Below are 22,882 nucleotides of genomic sequence, written 5' to 3'. Positions count from 1 at the left end.
TATTTTTCTTGTTTTTTTTTTCTTTGCAACATGGATAATATGTTTTATGAAACGTCACATGTTTGATATATTGCATGCCTTCACAATGGGCCGAGGATGGGTTGGAGGGAGGAAGATAATTTGAAACTCAAAATTTAAAGTGAAGAAAAAAAGAAAAAAGAGAAAGAAGAGGAGGAGGGGAAGATAAAAAAGGAAGAGGAGGAGAAAGAGAAGGAAAAGAAGAAAGAAGAACAATTGATAAGACATCCTTCCCATTCCTCTGCAGAAGTGAATGACGATAGGAGTACAGATGTTAGACTTTTGATGTCTTACTTAGTTTTGTGGAGCCTTTCCCCCCTTTCTTTTCCTTTATTATAAGGGATAATCTTTTTGTCGAGCTGGGGGATGGAGAGAAGAATGCAGTGGAAATAGAGATTATGTAACAAGACAACAAAATTTACTTAAAAAAAAACATCATGGTGAAAAATAGCACTAATAATTGGGATAGAAAGCTCTCATGTAGGAGATAAAATTTGATTTAAGTGTAAAAAGGAAATCAGAAACATATAAGGGAACTGCTTCTGAATCACCTCATATGGATAAATCTTCATTTCCTATCAGTTAGTGTGGAGTCAATTTCATTTTTTTTTTTTGGGTAATGCAACTTAGTATTCATCACAACTCTCTTTCTGAAGAAATCATTCATAATATATAGACATAAGGTTTCTTGGTATTTTTTAGGTCTAGGTTGATCTCTATTATTGCTTAAACATGAGCTGTTTCTAATTTTTTTGGAGGGGTCTGAGACAATTGGTGTTAAGTGACTCGCCCAGGGTCACACAGCCAGGAAGTATTAAGTGTCTGAGGCTGAATTTGAACTCAGGTCCTCCTGACTTCAGGACTGGTGCTCTATACACTGTACCATCTAGCTATTAATGCTATGTCATAATATTTTACATATTTCATTTTTGAAAATATCTTTTCACCTCAGTAGGTTCTGTCAAATGCTGGTAGCAGTCCACAAGCATGTGATTTTACTTGAACATATTAATTACTTAGGACACATTTTTAGAATTTTATTGGATTCTTCTCTTGATATTTACCTTTTAGCAAGTGTCATTACGTTGTAGATTAATCACTCCCAACCTAAGGTTAAATGGAAGCTCCTCAATTGCACAGTTAAATGGATTTTGAAATAATGGAAATTTCTTTTGCACTTGCACAATGGTGATTGATGGTGATTCTTTTCATTCAGAAAAATGTTGATCACAGCTCTGAGCTCAGAAAATAGTAATAAAACCTTTTTCTTCTTCCTTTTCTTATTAATTCCTGCTCCCTTCCCTTGTCCTTTGCTCTGGAATTGCCTGGCTCACTGTTGTTACCTTTCCGGCTCTTCCAAATCCTAGGGTTTCAGGCAGCTCCTCTTTAAAATGGTATATGTGTAGGGTTGGTGGGATTGGTTCCATTCTTAAAATAATCACCAGGTTTCAAGGCACTGTCTCTTCTGGCTACTACCCTCTCTCCTCTCAGCCCTATGTGCCATACTCACCTTGCTCTTGGGGGGCTGAGGAGAGGGATGAATCACAATGAACCTGAACTTGCCCCTTCTGGCAACAGGAGAGGAGTCAGTCTGGAGGGCACAGGGCAAGGAAGATGCTCCTTGCCAAAGTGAAGTCCCTGGGTTAGAGGGCCCTCCTCACAGGATCTTCTCTGGGCCCCACCTAGAGGGCCCAGAGGGTGAGTATGACCTGCTGAGCTAGCTCATAGAGGACCACAAGCTGGGGTAGGAGGTGGGGTGTGAATTAGAGAGGAGCCGATAAGAGCAGGAGGAGGAAAGGGAGGACAGCCAAAGAGGTAGAAAAGTCACAGAGCCAAAGAGAACCTAGAACCCGGAACCTGGAACCTTGAGACTGGAAAGGACCATTTAGGTCATCTTGTCCAATCTGCTCATTTTATAGAGGAGGAAATTGAAAGCCAGCGGAGAAGTCACTTGCCTTGGGTTACTTAGAGGCCCAGCCAGGACTACAACCCAAGCCTCTTCCATTCTAGTCTAGGGTCGCCTTTTTAAGCCTCTAAAGGGGGAGGTTAGGGTAATAAGAGGTGGGGGCTGACTTGGAAAAATAGGATTAGGGCAAAGGGCAGAGTGACATTAGTCTAGCATATCCCAGTGGCAATCTTCTGGACAAACTCCTCTTGACCCTGACCTTGGGCAATGACTCCTGGGACCCTGGGCCTGAGGCCAGCGGGAAGATGGCTTAGAGAACTCAGGTGTCCTTGTCTGTCTGCTTCGCCACGGTGCCTCCCGACATCCTACCGAATGCTTAGTTCCCATGTGCTGACAGGGGGAGGTGGGGGGGGGTCCTGTCTCTGGGGGCTATTCTCTGCCTCCTCCAGCTGCCTTCTGCTACCTACCCCCCATCCCTCAAGCTAGGCTGGAAAGTGGTGAGCACCATCGAGGGAGAGGCCAGGTATGCTCTGGGGTCATACCAATTTACGGGTTCAGGGGTCAGAACCAGAAGGGCTTTCCCATGATCGTCGCCAGAACTTCCCTGCTGTGCAAGTTACCAGTAATGAAAAAAGAAGGCACCTGGGGCTGATTCCAAAGTTCCAACCTGTGTCTTCTCGGTACCCCGACCCAAGGAAATACAGTTACTTCCCAAGAAGGCAGGAGCAGAAAACACCCCAAGGCCAGTGGGGCTTGTCTCCAGATGGGGATGTGTGCCTCTCCCCGAACATCGAGCTGGGGTCCCTGACCCCAGCAGGGCAGGGCTCCAGGAGAAATCTGGCTGTCCACTGCTTGCCTGACTTCACACAGCAGGTCCAACAAAAGCAGGAGAACCTGAAGTCCAAGGTCTTATCATTCTGGGGACAGGTCAACAATTTCCAGGGTGGAAACTCAGCCCATGATTTCCCAAGGACAAAGACCTGGGCCACTAGTGAGAGAGAGGGTCCCCAGTGGAGCATAGGCTGGGGAGCAAAGGACTTCCCGAGCCCAGTCCTGGGAGAGTTACTCCCCAACAGGCCTAACGTCTTGCGGGAACCAACAGAGAAGGCCAGCAGAAACCTTCTACAACAGTGTAAGCCCATTCCCAGAGCCCCAGGGGGTGAGGGAGGGCAAGGGAGGTGGGGGGACTCCAATCCCCATAGGGGGATTCTATGTAGTACTTGGGGGTTCCCTGTGTTCACTCCAAAGATATTGTACAGACATTGAAGGTCCCCAAAGATAGCTTCCTCCCCGGCAAGCCCAAACATAAGGAACCTACCCACCCAAGAAGGTGATAGACTTGTCTCCTCCCTTCCTTATTGATAGACTGAGTGTTTCTTCCCTTCCTTATTCCTAGCGACCACCGCGTTTCCCTCCTTAAGACCTAGCTCCTCAGTCTGCCGCTATTACCCACCTTGCTGTACTATTTGTTCTGCTTCTCCAGAAGTCTGGTAAGCCCCATGGTACTCTAGGATTGGGGGAGTCACCCATTCGCCCTGGGCTTCCTCATGCAGGAAGGTGACCCTGGCCCCTAACCCCTGGAGGTTTTTGGTGGTATGGAGGAAAGTGGTGCTTTTTGTCTCAGAAGTTCCAGTCACTGTATCCTCAGGAATTGCCTTCTCCAGGGACCTTGTGAAGACTTTGCCTGCAGTACAAGCTCTCAATGAGGTCCCTAAATGCCAATGCTAATACATCCACTATGGCTAAGAATTCCAAAGTGTGAGTTACAGAAAGATGGGGTGTGTGTGTGTGTGTTTGTGTGTGTGTGTATGTGTGTATGTTTGTGTGAGAAAGAAAAAGAGACAGAGACACAGAGAGAAAGAGAAAGAGAGATAAAGGAAGAGACAGAGAAAAGAGGAGAGAGAGAGAGACAGAGGGAAAGAGACAGAGAGAGAAAAAGAAAGAGATGGAGGAGAGACAGACACAGACAGACAGAGACAGAGAGAAACAGAGAAAGGGAGAAAGAGAGATAGAAAGACAAAGGGAAAGAGAGAGAGAAAGTGAGAGACAGACAAAAGAAAGTGAGACAGAGAGATAAAGGGAGAGAGGGAGGGAGGAAGGGGGAAAGAGAGAGAGAGAAAGAGAGAGAGAGAAGAGAGAGAGAGAGAGAGAGAGAGAGAGAGAGAGAGAGAGAGAAACAGAAAGGGAGAAGGAGAGACAGAAAGAGAGAGAAACAGAAAAGGAGAAGGAGAGACTTGAAAGACAAAGGGAAAGAGAGAGTGAGACAGAAAGAAATAGAGAGGGAGGAGAGAGAGAGAGACAGAGAGAGAGGGAAGAAGAGAGAGAAGGAGAGAGAGAGAGACAGAGAGACAAAAAGAGAGACAGAAAGAGAGACAAAAAGAGAGACAGAGAGAGAAGGAGAGAGAGAGAGAGAGACAGACAGACAGACAGAGAAAGAGAGAGAAACAGAAAGGGAGAAGGAGAGACAGAAAGACAAAGGGAAAGAGAGAGAAAGTGAAACAGAAAGAGAAATAGAGAGGGAGGGAGAGAGAGAGAGAGAGAGACAGAGAGAGAAGGGAAGAAGAGAGAGAGAAAGAGGGAGAGAGAGATGGAGGAGAGACAGACAATAGAGACAGAAAGAGAGACAAAAAGAGAGACAGAAAGAGTGAGAGAGGGAGGGAGAGAAAGAAAGAGAAAAAGAGAAAGAGACAGAAATATAGACAGAGAGAGGGAGAGAAATGAAGGGACACAGAGAGATAGACAGAGACACAGAAAGATAAAGGGACAAAGAGACACAGAGACAGAGAGAGGGAGAGAGAGAACAGAGAGAGCAAAGGGAGACAGGGACAGAGAGGGAGAGGGAGAGAGATTGAAATTCATAAGATTCATAGAACAAGATATGTAGTGGGTCCAGAAGAGAGGTGAGAGGTCAAAGGGGGGAGGTGTAATTAATAGTTCTTCTGGATTGAGTGGCGAGAGAAAAGGGACCAGAAACTATTTCCCAAGTTGGATTTGACTGAAGATTATGGTTGGATGGACATCCAATTCACCTATTTAAATAGATTAGGATGAAAAAAAGGAATGCTGAGTGATAATTGACTTTAGGTGCTTACAGAAAGATGTGATATGATAGAATGAAATACTGAATTGGAGTTAAGGGATGTGGGTTCAAATCCTCTACCAGTTCTTTAGGTGAATACTTGTATGACCTTCTTCTAAAATGTCAGCATTAAAATAGATAATTTGTAAGGTCTTTTCCAGCACTTAATCCTATGCAGACATATCCTTTTTTCAGCTTCAAGAATAGAGAATACAGAGGCAGGAGGAGAAGCAAGGGGCTTAGCTAATGCCTACAAGAGGAGTAATTCAGGACATGTGGTAAGGGAGAAGAAATAATGCCTGGCAAGCATACTATAAAGTGTGTGTGGCTACCTTTAAAATTAAGGGAAATTGGAATGAGTTAGTTATATTTTTAAACTGGGGGAGGTGGGAGGTAAGGAGAGATGATTGTTTCTAAATGGTAGAATCATGACTGAGTCTTAAAGGGTCAGCCATGGATAACCATGAATTTTGAAACTCTTGTCAGAATGGACAACTCTGTTGCCCAAGGTTCCTAGGGATCATCGGATTTAAAATTAGAAAGGACTTAGAGACCACTTTGACAACCCTTACATCTAACAGACCAGGAAGCAGGGTAAAACAGTAGAAATATATCGCTCAACGTCATATAGGAAAGAAGTAGCAAGGCTGAGATCTGAACCCGGTTCTTCTGAATCCAGTGTTTGGGCTCTCTCTGGCAACACCAACCAACCACCCAACAGCATTTATTAAGTGCTTGTATATCTACACACTGTGCTAGGCACAGGTACACAAAGACCAAACAAAGCAGTGCCCGCCCTTGAGGAGTTTGTAGTCTTCTCAGAAGGTAACATGTACACCCAGCAGCCAATACCAGATATATCCAAAGCCAATGCAAGCTAATGTCAGGGCGAGTCAGAATACTGACCAACTGAGGAGAATCAGGGGACAGGCCGCAAGTAGAAGGCAGCACTTCCTTCCCTTGGAGGGAACAAGGGATTCTAAGATTCGGAGCGAGTGCATTCTAGCCATGGGCGAATGGCCCTCTGAAGGTAAGGAAGCTGCCAATGGAAAGTTATGTTTGAGGGACAGACTGTCTGGATCACAGAGTGTGTAACTATTTGGGGGGAGGGACAAGGCAAGTGGGATGTGATGTATAATAAATCTGGAAAGATATCTGGATATCTGGAAAGATAGGCTGGAACTAGATGGTAAAGGGCTTTAAATATCAGCTAGAGGAACTTTTGTATTCAGGCCTAGAGATAACAAGGAACCACTAAAGCTTCTTGCAGTGGGAAATGATCTATGTTTCAGGAATCTCCCTTTGATAACTGTGTAGAAGATGAATTGGAGATTGGAGAGACTAGAAACAGGAAAAGCAATATTGCAAAAGTCAAAGTGATAAGATAATAAAGGCCTGAACTAGAATGGTGATCATATGAGTGGAGAGAATTAATTGACAAGATTTTATCAATTGAATAGATATGGTAAGGAAGTGGGATTGGGAGAGTGAAGAATCCCACTTCCTTACCATATCTATTCACCCAGCTCTGTGGATTGTGAACCCAGGTGATTAGAAAGATGGCAGTCTATCTGATAGAAATAGAAATTCAGGAAGGTGAGTTTGAGGGGAAAGATAATGAGTTGTCTTCTGGACATTTTGAGTTTGAAATGCATATGGGGCATCGCATCTATTTTAAAATATCCCATAAGTAATTAGTGATGTGGGAACAGAGTTTGGGAGAGGAGAGAGTAAAGTTGGAGTAGAGATCTGTGAATATCTTCATATAAACGATCATTAAGTTGATGAAATTGCCAAGATAAAGAGTGTAAGGAGAGAAGAGTATAGAGCTTAAAAGTGCACCCACAGTTAGTGGATGGGACATAATAACAGCTAATTCTTATATACCACATTAAGGTTTATTAAACTATTTATCTCATTTATGAGATAATACCATGAGAAATAGATGCTATTGTTATCTCCATTCTCCAGATGAAGATTACATTACTTGCCTAGTGCTACACAGTTAGGAAATGTCTGAGACTGGATTTGAACTCAAGTCTTCCTGATTTTAGGTTTAGGTCTAATGCTCTAAATACCAATAGGTAACAGATGATGATCCAGCAAGAAAGATGATGAGACAATAATCAAGAGAGAACAATGTCACAAAAATTCAGAGAGAAGAGAATATTAAGGAAAGAGAGATAGATTAGCCATGTGCCAAATGCTGCAGAGGTCAAGAATTAGGGAGACTGAGGAAAAGACATTAAATGTGGCAATTAAAACACCACTGATAACTTTGGAGTAATTTCAGTTGAGCGATAAGTTCAGAAACCAAACTGCAGTGTCCTAAGGAATGAAGTAGTAGATGAATAGAGGTGGGTTTTTATGGAATTTGGGTGAAATAAAGAATATAGCTGGATAGAGTTCTTTTTTTAAAAGACTAGTGGAAACTTGGGTGTGTTTGTAGGCAGCAAAGAAGAAATCAATAAATAGGGGAAGACTGAAGATTGGAGGAGTGATTGTTGGGACAGTATTCTTGTAGGGACAAAAGGAAATGAGGTCCAGGGTATAAGCAGAAGGGTTGGCCTTCATGAGTCTGTCTCTTCATTAAAGTCTGAAGTTAATGAATAGGAAATTTGGAAGTTTGGAGATACAGCAAAGAAGAAGGTTCAAGGGAGAGCTGGATAAATGGTTTCTCTTTTCTTCAGTAAAACATCAGGCAAAGTCCCCTGAGAGATCCTCCACCCACAGGGGTGGAGGTTGGTATAGAAAGTGTGAAGAGAGAAGACAAGGTTTGAAGCTACTTTTGTGGGGATTACTATCCAGCCAAATGGGGAAATGCAAAAGAATCACTGACAGGCTATGAGGGCCCAGTTGAAATCAGAGAACATGAATTTGGAATGGAGCCATCAGTATTGAATGGGGCCATCTTCAGCACTTTTTCCAGCAAAAGAACAAGAGGATGAACTCATGGTGGTCATCCTTGTGGCCCATGTTGATTGTACACAATAGACCTTTATAACAAATATTTTTTTTAAATAGCTTTTTATTTACAAGTTATATGCACTGACAATTGCCAAACCTTTTGTTCCAATTTTTCCCCTCCTTCCCTCCACCCCCTCCCCCAGATGGCAGGTTGACCAATACATGTTAAATATGTTAAAATATAAATTAAATATAAAATAAGTATACATGTCCTAACAGTTATTTTGCTGTACAAAAAGAATCAGACTCTGAAATAGTGTATATTTAGCCTGTGAAGGAAATCAAAAATGCAGGTGGACAAAAAATAGAGGGACTGGGAATTCTATGTAGTGGTTCATAGTCATCTCCCAGAGTTCTTTCGCTGGGTGTAGCTGGTTTAGTTCATTACTGCTCCATTGGAACTGGTTTGGTTCCTCTCATTGCTGAAGAGGGCCAAGTCCATCAGAATTGGTCATCATATAGTATCATTGTTGAGGTATATAATGATCTCCTGGCCCTGCTCATTTCACTCAGCATCAGTTCATGTAAGTCTCTCCAAGCCTTTCTGAAATCATCCTGCTGGTCATTTCTTACAGAACAATAACATTCCATAATATCCATATATCACAATTTATTCAACCATTCTCCAACTGATGGGCATCTACTCAGTTTCCAGTTTCTGTCCATTACAAACAGGGCTGCCACAAACATTTTGGCACATACAGGTCCCTTTCCCTTCTTTAAATTTCTTTGGGATATAAGCCCAGTAGTAACACTGATGGATCAAAGGGTAAGCACGGTTTGATAACTTTTTGAGCATAGTTCCAAATTGCTCTCCAGAATGGCTGGATGTATTCACAATTCCACCAACAATGTATCATTAACAAATATTTTTAAATGAATGAGTATTCCGATTATCCAGCAGGGAGAGTAAAAATCTTGGTTTGGGGGTGATGGTCAGCTTTTAGGAAGAAAAGTAGTCAAGAGGTTTTGGACCCTTGCTTCCCAGTTTTCTCATTTGTCTCATACTCTTCACTGTATCCTGCAGGTCAAAGAACAGGCAAACGGTGAAACTTAAACCAGCTCTTATCAGCAGCTGCTCGGATGACACATCGGGACCCCAGAAACGGTTCCACCCATTTCGGGTGCGCTTTGCAGACGAGAGCCCCAAGGACATGGCACTGCGATACTGGGAGAGGAACTATGAGGGTGAGAAGGAGAAGGGGAGATGTCTCTGTGCCTCAAGCTGGCCTTGGCCTCTACTGGGTCCCTCTGAAGGGGCCACTGGCTGCAAGAGCCCTGTATTCATTGGGACAGAGGGGCCAAGCAGAGACTCGGTGCCTGGGGTCCATTGCCAAAGCGGGTAGCTGGGGGAAATACCAGACTCATATAATCCTGAGGCCAAAAGAGCACAGTTAGGGAATGGGCTGTCTCCCTTTCAGCCTGCAGACTGCAAGAAATCAAAGAATGATAAAGGTAAAGGAACACTGGACTAGAAGTTAGGAGAACTAGGTTTCTCCTAGGACACACATCCAGCTGTGTAACCCAGCATGTTATATCACACTTCTTAGCCTCAGTTTCCATATTTGTTAAATGAGGAAATTGAAAAAATAAAGGAAAATCCAGATGATTTCGGTAAAGTCCCTTCTAGTGCTAACAATCAATGAATGAATATAAATACTAGATGCCAGACACTCCCGGGGTGGGGGTGGGAGGACACTGGAAGATGGCAATGAATATTTTTTGTGTGAAGGAGATGAGGTTCTTGGAGGATTTCCTAAAGATGAGATCTATTTGACATGAATCCAGGGCTACTTACTACTCTATTCTTGCCCCACTCCCCAAAATATCTTATGATTGGCAATAGCCATGACATTTGAGCTAGAATACTGGTTTGTCCCAAATAGAGTTTTTTCCTCCTTGTCAAGGATCATCTCCTCTAACCTTCAGAGGATGCACACCAGCCCTGCCAATTCAACCAGAGTTGAAAGAAGATGTGAAAGAAATGATTCCCTCCCTCTTCTCAAGGAAATTTTCCTTTAGAGCTGTTTGGAACTGAGAATACCAAGAGAGATTCTTAGGACTTTACAAAAATCAAACTTTGTTGGAGTCAACAAGGGATTGATTCAAAGATTCCTTTTTTTCTATCACTCCCCTTGATCCACTGCAATCCTCAAAGGGACAGAGATGTAAACTCATTAATAATTGCTTTGAGATCACCTAAACTCATTTCCACTTGTAATTGAAGTTGTATTATCAGGGTAGCAGTGTAGTTAAACTATTAAGTACAGGAAGAGAGTGGTTTTTGTCAGAAGCTCAACTAAGAACACTAGCCTAGTCCTACTGTGAGCTTACCTGTAGGCCATATGCTAAAACATGAAGAACCTGGACTTTATTCTGTTGTTGTAGTTCTGTAAATTACCTAATTTATTTATTGTCACGGTTTGGTGAGACTGGGGAATTTTGTGGCTCTCCTTGCGTTGTGTATCTTGTGCCTTGGGCTGTGATGTAAGCTGCCTGAGGTCTTAGCTAAAACCTACACCAAAGATCTGAGTGATAACTGCCAGAAGCAGGTCAGTGCCAGGGGGACGTCAGTGCTAGGAGCTCAGAGACTTTCCTGTGTGTGTTTGTGTGTATGTGTGTTTTGATCTCGACAAAAATGAAAGTCAAACCCTCATCTTCAGAGGTAAGAAATGGACCCTCCTCATTAACTTAACCAGCATTTATTTAGCGAGCACATAGTATGTCTAAAGTTATTTGCTAGACATTGTGGGTATAAGGCATGGTCCCCACCAAATAGTTTGACTTTGTACAAATCACAACTTCTCTTGGGTTTTAATTTCATCTGTGAAACCAGGGTGTTGGGTTAAATGCTCTCTGCAGCCCTGTCCAACTGTGATCCTAGCAGAAAAAAGATATATATATCAATAGCTATCTTGCAATCTAAAATGTGATATGTACCATGGAGCTTTGAAGGAAGTGGGAAGATCACATCTGATGAGAAGATCAAGGAAGTCCTCAGAGAAGAGGTGATTTTTGAGTTTGGAGCTTGAAGAATGGGTAGATTTGAAGAAGGGAGGAAGAAAGCATTACAGGAAGACATAGAAGCATGAGACAAGGCACAGAGCAAGGAAAATGCTCTAAGAAAAGCAACCACAATTATTCCTTCTACATCATGACTTTCTCCACTGCAGTTTCACTGTATTGTGGATCAGCATAAGAAATTAAAAGGGAATTTTGGGGGAGTTATGTGGAAGCTGCAGATGACAATTAATAATTATAATAATAATAATTAAGAAAGTCAATAAATAAAATATATGCCTAGGATTATATAATATCAACATATTACCATAATAATTTGACTTCTTCTCTGGTATGAAGAGAAGGCTGAACATTTTTGTGGATTTTCTAGATTATTACTACAGTATAACTGTAGTCCTGATTTGACACAAACATAGGATTTGTGGGAAGAAGGTGGTTAAAACACACAGAAATATAGGCTCTGTCCAAATCACTGAGGACTTTGAATAACAATACGTAATCAATAGAGAACTTCAGAAAGTTAGGACTTGTAACATAGTGGTATGGATGCACTCACACAGTGGCAAAAAGCTGGCTTTGGAGCCAGACAAACCTTGGTTCAATCCTGCTTCTCTCTGACACACATTGTATAGGTGGATGTTCCATAGGAACTATGAGTTGCAGAGGTGGTGACAATTACTTCAATAGAGGGAGTTTCCTTATCCAGGAATTCCATATATCAATTAACTCGGAGATCCAGTCATTATCCATTAATTTAGTGGCTTAAACAGGATGGGCTAGAGGTCTGTCTTCTCTGGACTGAACAATTCTGCAGAACTGGAAATGGAAAGAAGCATGGATAAATACAGGGGATGACTTGGTACCTGGAAGAACACGGATTTGAAAGAGAAGGAGGAATCAAGACCCTGAGGTTAGGAGATGGACGGAATGAAGCAAAACTAAGATGAAGCCACTGGCAATTGGGGCAGTCGGGACTGTAGTCCTCAACCACTGAAAATGCAAGGAGAAACCCTCCTCTTTGGCACAAATGTTCCAGGAATCGTGAAAAGTGTGCAGGCAACAAAACTTGAATGAAGCTGTTAACTGTAAAGGCAGAGAAAACCCTACCCTACCTGGAGTTAGGACAGATAATTCCATTCCTAGCTCAATCTCTTAATCCAAAACATTCTGATTTAGGAGGTGGGTTCTGTGTGAATCTGGGAAACAGAGTTAGGATCAAATGCTATAAGTTAAGAGGCATTATTTTAAAATTTTTATTGATGCCTTTTAAAAATTTTTATATCAAAATAAACTCTAGATGTTTTCCTTTCTTCCCTCTCCATTCTTTTGTAACAAAGAGTAGAAAAACAGTTAAGCAAAACTAACAGGCCTATCTACTCTATTTAAAATGAGATGCACCATTCCAGACCCGCAGTCCCCCACCTCTTGAACTAAAAGAGTATTTTCTAATTTCTTTCCAAGAGCCAAGAATTGGGCATTATAATCACATAGCATTCAGCTTCATTTGATTGTTAACAAAGAATATTCTAGCAATTAGAGCTAGGCATAAAAAACAAATAGAGGTTTTTTTGGTTCTGTATTTTAACAAACACTAAAAAATAAAAAAAATTCCCATATACAAAATAGAATAGAAAGAGGAAAATGATAGCAGATAATATTTATATAGTGCTTACTATGTTCCAGGCACTGTGTTGAGTGCTTTACAATTATCTCATTTAATAGATGACATGTGAAACCATGAGTCTTATGTATAGCTTTCTTTCTTTGAAGTATATAATAAACTCAACATGTTACTCTCAAAGCTGTTTTGTTTGTCTCATTTCCTTTTATTCTCTTATGTGCATTAAAAATGTATCAATGACCTTTTCTTCTTCTTCTTCTTCTTCTTCTTCTTCTTCTTCTTCTTCTTCTTCTTCTTCTTCTCCTTCTTCTTCTTCTTTTTGGCAATACAGTAGCCTACCTCCTTTTACCTCAAATTTCCCCAAATTAAAAACAAATTCTTAAAACAAATAACCATAGACAATCAAAACAAATTCACAATTTGTCATGCCCAAAAATATATGTCTCATTTTGCACTTGTCAGGAGTGAGTAGTGTGTTTTATCATTAGTTCTCCATCAAAGTTCTTAAAGCATTCCCAAGTAGTTTTTCTTTACAATGTTGCTACTATATACATTTTTCTCCTAGTTCTGCTCACTTCATTCTGTGTTCATTCAAATTTTTCCATTCAAGATTGAAATCATCTCATCCCTTTTATAATTTCTTTAAGACACAATTTTCCATTACATTCATAAACCATAGTTTGCTTTTAACTATTCACCATTTGATGGATAGTATTTTGTTTCTCTTTTCTTGCTATTACATAAAGAGCTTCTATAAATATTATTTGTATATACCCTAATTGTAGCATCACTGAAGATGGATAGTTAAGTGAATTTTTGAGTATAATCCCAAATAGCTTTCTAGAGGTATTAGATCAGCTTACAGCTCCATCATTAGTGTGCCTATCTTTCCACAGACCCTCCAACAGTTGTCATTTTCCATTTTTGTCATGTTTGTCAATCTGGTGGCTATGAGACAGAGCCTCAAAATTGTTTTAATTTTCATTTTGCTATTAATTAGAATATTTTTGCATAATGTGATTGGTCACTTTGATTTCTTGAGAACTGCCTGTTCATATCATTTGATTTTTTTTTTTAAGAATTCTGTGAACTGGTATGATGGTAGAGGAGGGATAATAGGCGGGAGAAGACCACATCTTTAAAGTTCTTGAAGTAGTTAATGTTTAGGGTTCATTACCTGTTGCTCCCTAGATGAGAATTCCATTTTCTTTAGTGTAAAAGATATTCAGATTCTGTTATTTTCTCCTTCCCAGTTCAGAGGAGCCTCCTCAAGAGCCCAGTACCCTATAAGTCTCCAGAAGTTATTCCAGGGAAACTGGGGATTTGGATGGAGAAAATCCCAAGGAATGGACTTCAGCAGACGAACTTGTGGCGAGATGAATTCATTCGTCCTGGGAGAATGGACAGCATACCCATGTAAGGTTTTTCTTTTTTTTATAAGCTAGGAGCAGTTCCACTTTCTAGGGACTCTTAGAGGCCATGGTGATAAGACCAGATTTGACCTAGATCCCTGATAGCCATTCCAGAGGAGGCCTTATTGTATAGATGTAATAATGATGATGGAGGGTGCTGAGTGATATATTTTTGTGTCTTCTGACTACATTTGGGACCAAATCCCCTTGGTGTAGCTGATTGTTGGAAGGGAAGAAAGTGGCTTCCGTTGTTGGTGGTATTGGGTCATTCAGTCATGTTGGACTGTTCAGGACCCCACGGACTATACTACCCATTTGGTTTTCTTGGCAAAGATCTGGGAATGGTTTGCCATTTCCTTCTCTAGTGGATTAAGGCAAACATTAAGGCTTGTCCAGGCTCACACAGCAGTGTTTGAGGCCACGTTTGGACTCAGGACTTCTAACTCCAGGCCTAGCACTCCATCCACTAAACTACCCAGCAGCCTCCTGACTGCCTTTAAAAGATGATTTGAGATTCATATACATATCCTTAGCCGATAAAAATCCCCAAATTCACTAATAATGCTTTTTGAATTGATTTGTGTTGAATTCCCCAAGATAAATATATTCTATATGCTTTCCTTTGTGATTTCTTTCCTTTTTCAAAATCATACTAAATTGCTATCCAGGGCCACTCAAAATTCATGCTCTCAAACTGTATTTGGTCCTTTGCTGTTTCCTCGAAGTCTTTTACCTCTTCCTGAGTCCTTATCAAATTTGTCAGCAATTCTTCCAAATTTTGTCCACTCTTCCTAAGCTTTCCAGTTTCACCTTGTTTTTCTCCCTTCTTAGATGTACAGTAGAAAAACCTGGATTTGATATCCAAGGGGGCCTGGGTTCAAATCCTGCCTCTGCCACTTAAAAATCTCTAATTACTATGAGTATGACCTTAGACAAACCACTCCCTCTCTATTCCTCAGTTTTCTCATCTGTAAAATGAACGGGTTGGACTAGGTGATCTCTAAGATGCTTTCCAGTTCTAAATCGATACTCCTCTAACTTTGACAACTTTACTGGGTGGGAGATTACCTAACTCTAACCAGACCCCCCCACCTTTTCCCTAAAGAATCTGTCTTGATCCATCTTTTCCCAACCCTAACCCTCTCCCTAACTTTTTAGACTGCATCAGGTACCAAGTCCTGGCAATTTTTCTAACTCATCTCCACTCCTGGACCCCAAGTGGGACCCCAGTTAAACCAATGGTCTTCCTACCTCAGATCTCTCCCTCCTAACTTCAATACTACATACTCTAGGTGGAAGAGTGAAGATGAAATAACCGAGGAACATAAGTTCAAACTTCTGAGCATATTGATTTATTAAGCAATGCATGTCAATTACTCATCAAATTAGGCCCAGGCATTCTCAGCTTTGACACTGGAGCCAAATACAAGAGGAGACAGATTTTTATGCATTAAAAACAATCAAATAAGACTAATTAGAAGAAAGCAAATACAACAGAACATAAAAAATGGAAAATCAAGTTAAAATTCATTTCCATTAACAGCAATTAAGCATCTACTGTGAATAGGACCCTGTGCTAGGGAAGCATTAAGGGAAATGCAATGATCAACAAGATACTGACCTTGCTCCTTCAGGAGGGGGCCTAATAAGGAGATAAGACAGCAAACACCAATAGTCACAAAAGAAAATAGGATAATCAACTGGTGAAAGAGCCATAAAGTGTTATAGAGTCTGAGACTCTTCTTTTTTGGGAGGCAGTTTGAGAGGAGAAGTAACAGACAGGATTTGAAATTTGTTCTTCCTAAATCCAAGACTAGTGCATATCTACTAATACAGAGTATACAAAGGGTACAAAATTAGGTAATTAATTTTTCTAATTGGAAGAAAGATTAGAGACTTTCCAAATTGGGAAGGGTGAACAAACAGGTGCAATCTCCTAAAATCAGGAAAAAAGTGGTATCTGTCTCCCCAAGTGCCTAAATGTAATCAAAGGAACATGGAAAGAATAATTGATTGATCAGTATAGACCCAGTTTTCAGATAAGTCATATAGTTTGCTTGGGATGTTTAATTGTGATAAAGCTCAGCATCATCTAGGCCTTTAATTAAAGATCTCTAAGCAGCGCTTAGGTGCTCCCCAGCCACACAGGGTTGGACTCAAATAATACAGCAATGTTCTGTCACAATTCTCAATTGATTTTATACAGAAACTGGGAAGTGAGGGAAAGTAGGATACCATTTTTTCTGATTTCAGAGAATTGTACCTATTCACTCTCCCCCTCCTAATTTGAAATATATACTCTTCTTAATGAAAAGTTCTAACTATATTAATCCCCTGTTCAAAAATCTTCAGCAGTCTCCCCCTCAATGAAGTAAAAAAAAAAAAATCACTGAATCATAGAATTTAGAGCTGGAAGATACCTTAAAAGTCATCCAATCAAGCCCCCCCACCAACTTTATGGATTAACAGAATAACTAAAATAACTTGTTCAAGATCACAAATGTGGTATAGTCCAAAGGAGTCAAATTCAGATGTAGCCATTTGACCTGTTGGCTGCCTCAGACTTATTGGCTTAGAAAACCACATGTTTTGGCTCATACTGAGAGTGCTGCTATGGATAGAGCACAGGACCTGGAGGCAGGAGGACCTGAATTCAAATGCTGCCTCAAAAACCCTGACTGTGTAACCCTCCCCCCCATATATTAAAGAAAATGACGTTTCCATTCTTTATGTTCTATTGTATTTTTATTTATTTTATTAATAGGTTCCAGTTATATTTCAATGTAGTTTGGGCTGATCTTGGATGTGGTGCTTGGGTCAGCTGCCATGGTATTTGATTAGTCAGGACATCTGATCTTGGATTCAGGAAGACCTATTTTCAAATCCTACCTCAGATAGTTACTGTATTACTTCCTCTTCTCAACTATCTCCCTCCCCAAAACTTCAAAACAAACAAAAGCGGAGGGGAGCTATCTGAGCCTCAGATTCTTTATAACACTTTATGGCTCCTTCACCAGCTGATTATCCTATTTTCTTTTGTGGTTATTGGTACTTCCTGTCTTATCTCCTTATTAGACCCCTTCCTGGAGGAGCAAGGTCAGCCTTGCTGATCACTGTATTTCCCTTAATGCCTACTTTGCACACAGGGTCCCTACTCACAGTAGATGCTTAATTACTGTTAGTGGAATTGAATTTTAACTTAATTTTGCCTATATAAAAATGTTTGGTGGTGGAAAGGATAAGATGTTTTTTACCCAACTTAAAACCTAGTTATCACCTTTATCCATAGTGATTCCATAGGTAACTACTATATTTTATATAAAGATTGTGCTAGGAGATTAGAAAATAATATAACTGGAAGAATGAATATTGAAATAATTTCATAGCACTTGCCATTATGGGCTAAGCAATAGAAATGAAAAATCCCAAAGCAAAGATACCACCTCCATCTCCATCCCTCTACCCCCAATTCTCAAATCACTGAATATCTAATCCCTAGATTAATCTTTTGCTGACTAATCTAGTCTTCTCTGGTTCCAGGTCATTCCAAGACCTGCCTACTGATAACCTAAAGAAGAGTCCCACCTACAGCTCTCTGCACAACAGCCCATTGGCCAATCTTGACTTCTCTGGTACCAGGACATTCCAGGACCAGGGCACAGATCCCCTTAAGAAGAACCCCACTTACAGCTCTCTGCACATCGGCACCTCAAATGGTGTTGATTTCTCTGGTACCAGGACATTCCAGGACCAGGGCACAGATCCCCTTAAGAAGAACCCCATCTACAACTCTCTGCACACCAGCACCTCAAATAGTATTGATTTTTCTGGCACCAGGTCATTCCAAGACCTTCCCGCCGATTCCCCTAAGAAGAGTCCTACCTTCGGCAATCTATACAACAGTACACTGGCTAACATTGACTTCTCTAATTCTAGGCCGTTCCAGGATCTCTGTATCGATCCTGCTAAACATACCTCTTTGTACACCACCCCAGTAATCAACACTGACAGGCCACGAAGCCGGACCCTCAACACTGGAGTCTCCTCGTTGAATGAGAACTCTCCTTCCTTGTGGGCTCCTAGAATGGTGAGTGGAGCCAACTGAACCTGCGAGTCTCTCCTCAGCTCCATTTCCCTACTCATTAGCCATATGGCTATCAGCTGCCAGAACACATTCTTTCATAGGATAATACTCTTCTTCATAGCAAAAACAGTCTTCTCATGGGAGTGTTGAGCAGTGTTCTGATAAACATTTAACAACCAGCTTTCTGAGAAAAAATAAGCTAGCAAAAAGGGAAGAGGAACAAATATATATTAAGCACTAATGTGCCAAGTGCTTTATAAATATTATTTCATTTGGTCTTCACAGAACCTCCAGAGATAGGGGCTATTATTATCCCCATTTTACAGTTGAGGAAACTGAGGCAGACAGTTTGAATGACTTGCTGAGGCTCACACAACTAAAAAGTGTCTGAGGTCAAATTTGAACTCACATTCTGACTCTAGGCCCACTGCACTATCTATGGTGACACTTAGCCTATACAACATACTTTTTTTTTAAATAACTTTTTATTGACAGTACATATGCATAGATAATTTTTTTACAACATTATCCCTTGCACTCATTTCTGTTCTGACTTTTTCACCCTCTCCCCCAGATGGCAAGCAGTCCTATACATGTTGAATAGGTTACAGTATATTCTAGATACAATATATGTGTGCAGAACCGAACAGTTCTCTTGTTGCACAGGAAGAATTGGATTCAGAGGGTAAAAATAACCTGGGAAGAAAAACAAAAATGCAAACAGTTTACATTCACTTCCCAGTGTTCCTTCTCTGGGTGTAGCTGCTTCTGTCCATCCTTGATCAATTGAAATTGAGTTAGATTTCTCTTTGTCGAAGAAATCCACTTCCATCAGAATACATCGTCATACAGTATCATTGTTGAAGTATATAATGATCTCCTGGTTCTGCTCATTTCACTCAGTTCATGTAAGTCGCGCCAGTCCTCTCTGTATTCATCCTGCTGGTCATTTCTTACAGAACAATAATATTCCATAACATTCATATACCACAATTTATTCAACCATTCTCCAATTGATGGGCATCCATTCAATTTCCAGTTTCTAGCCACTACAAACAGGGCTGCCACAAACATTTTGACACATACAGGTCCTTTTCCCTTCTTTAGTATCTCTTTGGGGTATAAGCCCAGTAGAAACTATACAACATACTTTTACATTTGATTTGTGTAATTAACATTTTCTCTATCACTTCTTAGGTCTGGACTCCAGACAATCAACAAAACAATAAATCATACCTTAATTATAGCACTTGTAGATTTCCAGGATATAAATGCTCACACTGAAAATTTGACAATGGACTCTTCACAAAATGGTTTAAGCTAGGTCCAGCACTCTTGGATGTGGCTTAAATTAAATGTGCTCCATTGTGATCAGTGGCCAGGTGGAATTAGAACTCCCTTGTAAGTCTGGGGAACAGAGTAAGGCGAACTCCCTGATTTGTATAGCATTTCACAGTTTTCAAAACATTCCCCCTATCTGTGATCACTTTTGAGACTTCCAATATCCCACAAGATAACCAAAGCAAGGATTATTTTCATTTAATAGGTGAGGAAACTGAGGCTGAGGAAAAGTGAAGTAATTTGTCCACAGTCATACAGTAAGTTAGGGATAGATGTTACCTTAGAATATAGGTCCCTTGTTTGTCATGGAGATCCAATGTTGTTTCCAGCACACCTTGTTTGCCTCACATTTCTCCTAACTGAAAAAGTAAGGACAATTCAGATCATCCCTCTTCTCAATAATGTCAGAACCCCTCTGCCTTCCCTCCCACTCCAATAACTTTTTTATTTTATTGATTCTGAACTCAATAACTATCAGACAAATGAGCATTTTCATATAGAGAAAAAGTTGATTGCACAAGAAAACCACCATATACAGCTTGCTTTTTCCTTCCAAGACAAATCTAACATGTAACTTTCAAAGTTGCCCTGTTTGTTTTCCTCTTTCCCAAAGAGAAATTGGGAATCAGGGTTCTGTTTTCCCAGAGCCAGAAGGGGCCTTCAATTTCACTTGGCTCTAGAGTTCTTTACCTTTTTTGTTTTCTGAACCCCTTGGGCAGTCTAGTGAAACTTATGGATTCCTCAGAATACTGTTTTTAAATGCATAAAACAAAATACTTAGGATTATGAAAGAAATCAATTCTATTGAAATAGTTATCAAAATATAAAAACAAATTCATAGGTTCCAAGTGAGAACTCCTGATAGTCCAGAAGAGCAGAGTGGTGAAAAGCCTTTCAGAAGTCAGTGGGGTTCTAGGTCACAGAGGCAAGAATTAGACCCCAGTCCTCTGAGACCACCACCTCACCCCAAATTGTCTTTTCCTCTGGTCCACATTGGACTTCCTCTTTCCCTGCAGGATACTTTTGTACCTCACTTGATGTCATCTAATCGGAAGGGAGGACAGACAGGACCTTACCAGTTTTTTCCTCCACTCACCCCACTTCGGACTCAAAGGTAAACCAGAAACTTTGATAAAAAGACCAGAGAAGTAAGGCAGTGGTTAGTTAGGTATTGGTTGAGAAAGAAGCCAGGTCCAGAAAACTTGTATCCCAGGGTGGGAAGGACCCATTTGTTCCTTGTCCATGGACATTATGATGTCCAGTTGCTTGGAGGTGCCCTTTATGGGCCCCAGCAGGCACAGAGCCAGCAGGAGAGAGAACCCTGAAGTAAACCTTTCTAGAGAGCCTCCTGTCACACCCTGCTGTGGGGAGAGAGTTTATAGACTGGGAAGGCAGCAGGAGATGAGTGATTGGGTTGCCCTAAAGGAAGAAATTCAGTCACTGGGGGAGGGCAGCAAGCTATGAATTATATGGGAGGAGTTCAGGACCTTGGACAAATGGTTTTGGTGATCCTTCCCTGTCTTCCTCCCTTCCTGTTGGTGGGAGGAATTCCCCACCAGCCAGAATTAAGGTTGATATGAGATGTTGGGATTGGGTTGAAGCTGGACTTTTGCCAGCTCCCTCTTTGTGGGATGTTAGGAGGAAGGAGAAAACCACTCAGACTCAGAGCACTAATATCTTCCTACCCTTTGTTCCTTTACAATGGGACTGAAGCACCAACCAAGGCAGCTCTGAGTCTCCCCGATAGACAACTAACCAGAATGGCTCCTGAAGAACAAGACAATATGAAGAACAACGTGGCAAATCCAGGGACACAGGGGTGGAGAGAAGAAAGGGATAATTTCAGCAACCCCCTCTGCCCCCTTTCCCCTTACACTCTCTCTCTCCCCCCAAATAAAATTAACTAAAAACAGACACACAACCAACCAATAGCTCATAGGCTGTGAAGCCTTTCCAGAAACCAAGAGCCAAATGTCTTCACTGAAGACATATTTCAACTCCATGGAAGGCTTTCTCCCCTCTGACTTTGCTCAGGGTCATATGGTTTAAGAGGAAGAACTCTCCAACTCTCCAGCCTGTTGCCCTCCCTGAGCTAACAAGCCAGCCGTAACATCAATTATAGCTCACATATTTGTAATTCTTTAGGGTTTACAAAGCACTTTTCCCACAAATAAAATAGTGGAAGGGGCATTGGATTTGGAGTCTGAATCCTGGCTGAACTCCTTGATGCTTGTATGACCTTAGACAAGTCACTTGATCAATCTGTTTTTTTGTTTTCTCATCTGCAAATGAGGGGTTGGACTAAATGATGTGAGGTCCTTCCCAGACTTCAATCCTATTAGCCCCATAGGTATTCTTATCCTATTCTTGTAGATGTGGAATCACATAGCTAGAAATTGGCAGTGTTGGGCTTGGAATTCCACTTCCTGTTCTCTCTTGCTAACAGAACCCAGGCACAAGAGCATACATCTGTCTGGATGTGTGTCTTCCATGCCCAAGTTCATCTTGCTTCCAGTGCCATCTGGATCCACAAAGCTTTGGTGTATTTGGACCAGATGTCCCCATTTTGAAGCAAAAAGAATGAATAATCTGGTATGTTTTGGGGAATATGTGAAGAATATTTGAGGGCATTGTTTCCCACTGGCCTAGAATTATATCTGCATATGAAAGTGAGGGGAAGGAGGATTAATACCATAAGTTTAGACTTGAGTGGGCAGGTTGAGATGAACCATTAGCAGTGTACATATCTGGATTAGCTTCTGGCCATGGGAGCACATCTGGATCTGCCCTCTGGGCTGTAGCTAACTATACAGCTGTGACAGGCCCCAGCGGCAGCAGCTGGCCAAAAGGCCGAGCAGGTTGGGGAAAAAACATATTTTTCCCTTCTTTCCATTCCTATTCTCTTCCATCCTGACATCTGGTATTCCAGTTCTGACTTCAGAACAGTGAGGATAAATTCATACTTCTGCATTAGAAATTTGTCCTTTTATGCCTGGAATTGGTGGGATGGTGGTGAATCTATTCTGAAAGAGGACCCTGGGATGGGGGCGGGGAGCCGAAACACTTACCCTAAAGGAACCTAAATGAATGACTCACCAGTATTAGAATTTTGAGCATCATGCCACTAGATATGATTTTGGACAGGGTGGACTTCTAGGTGCCTTTCCATCTAAATTAGTAGCTCAGGACCACTTTGCCTGTGCAAAGATCATTCTTTTCTACCTTATTTCCTTTCCACTCATCCTGTCTCCTCCAGTATGGTCTCATCTTCATTTGTGCACTTACCACTTATCTCCCGGAGATCTAAACACCTTGAGGTTAAGGCCATGTCCCTTCTGCCTTCGGATCCCCCGGGACCGACAGTGGATTTTGATATAGACACATAAGGACCTCAGAGGCCGACTAGCCCAACTCTCATTGTGTAATGAAGAAA

At 41.3% G+C, this 22,882-nt stretch overlaps 1 protein-coding gene across 3 annotated transcripts; it reads left to right on the top strand.

The window, feature by feature from the left end:
- Positions 1–1,082: 1,082 nt before the first annotated feature.
- Positions 1,083–21,363, top strand: C2H9orf50 (chromosome 2 C9orf50 homolog). 3 transcript variants are annotated; one of them, XM_051980160.1, is made up of 9 exons: positions 1,083–1,716; positions 2,411–3,056; positions 3,321–3,414; positions 8,998–9,158; positions 13,866–14,028; positions 17,565–17,861; positions 17,961–18,111; positions 20,466–20,563; positions 21,163–21,363. In XM_051980160.1, exons 2-9 carry the CDS (start codon positions 2,450–2,452, stop codon positions 21,194–21,196), a joined length of 1,605 nt encoding a protein of 534 aa, XP_051836120.1. In that variant the 5' UTR covers positions 1,083–1,716; positions 2,411–2,449; the 3' UTR covers positions 21,197–21,363. The 3 variants fall into 3 exon arrangements, with proteins under 3 accessions (XP_051836120.1, XP_051836122.1, XP_051836119.1); XM_051980162.1 differs by lacking the exon at positions 17,565–17,861; XM_051980159.1 differs by having other exon boundaries at positions 1,086–1,716; positions 17,565–18,111.
- Positions 21,364–22,882: the final 1,519 nt, after the last annotated feature.

The sequence above is a fragment of the Antechinus flavipes genome, chromosome 2 (assembly GCF_016432865.1).
Source record: "Antechinus flavipes isolate AdamAnt ecotype Samford, QLD, Australia chromosome 2, AdamAnt_v2, whole genome shotgun sequence".
Taxonomy (NCBI): Eukaryota; Metazoa; Chordata; class Mammalia; order Dasyuromorphia; family Dasyuridae; genus Antechinus; species Antechinus flavipes.
The sequence above is the reverse complement of the archived record's forward strand: the minus strand, read 5'-3'. Positions and strand labels throughout refer to the sequence as shown.

Coding starts and splice junctions, on each gene's coding strand:
- C2H9orf50 (XM_051980159.1), top strand. CDS start 2,450: ATGCTCTGGGGTCATACCAATTTACGGGTTCAGGGGTCAGAACCAGAA. Junction 3,057..3,320: donor CAGAAACCTTCTACAACAGT/GTAAGCCCATTC, acceptor CCTTATTCCTAG/CGACCACCGCGTTTCCCTCC. Junction 9,159..13,865: donor CTGGGAGAGGAACTATGAGG/GTGAGAAGGAGA, acceptor TCTCCTTCCCAG/TTCAGAGGAGCCTCCTCAAG.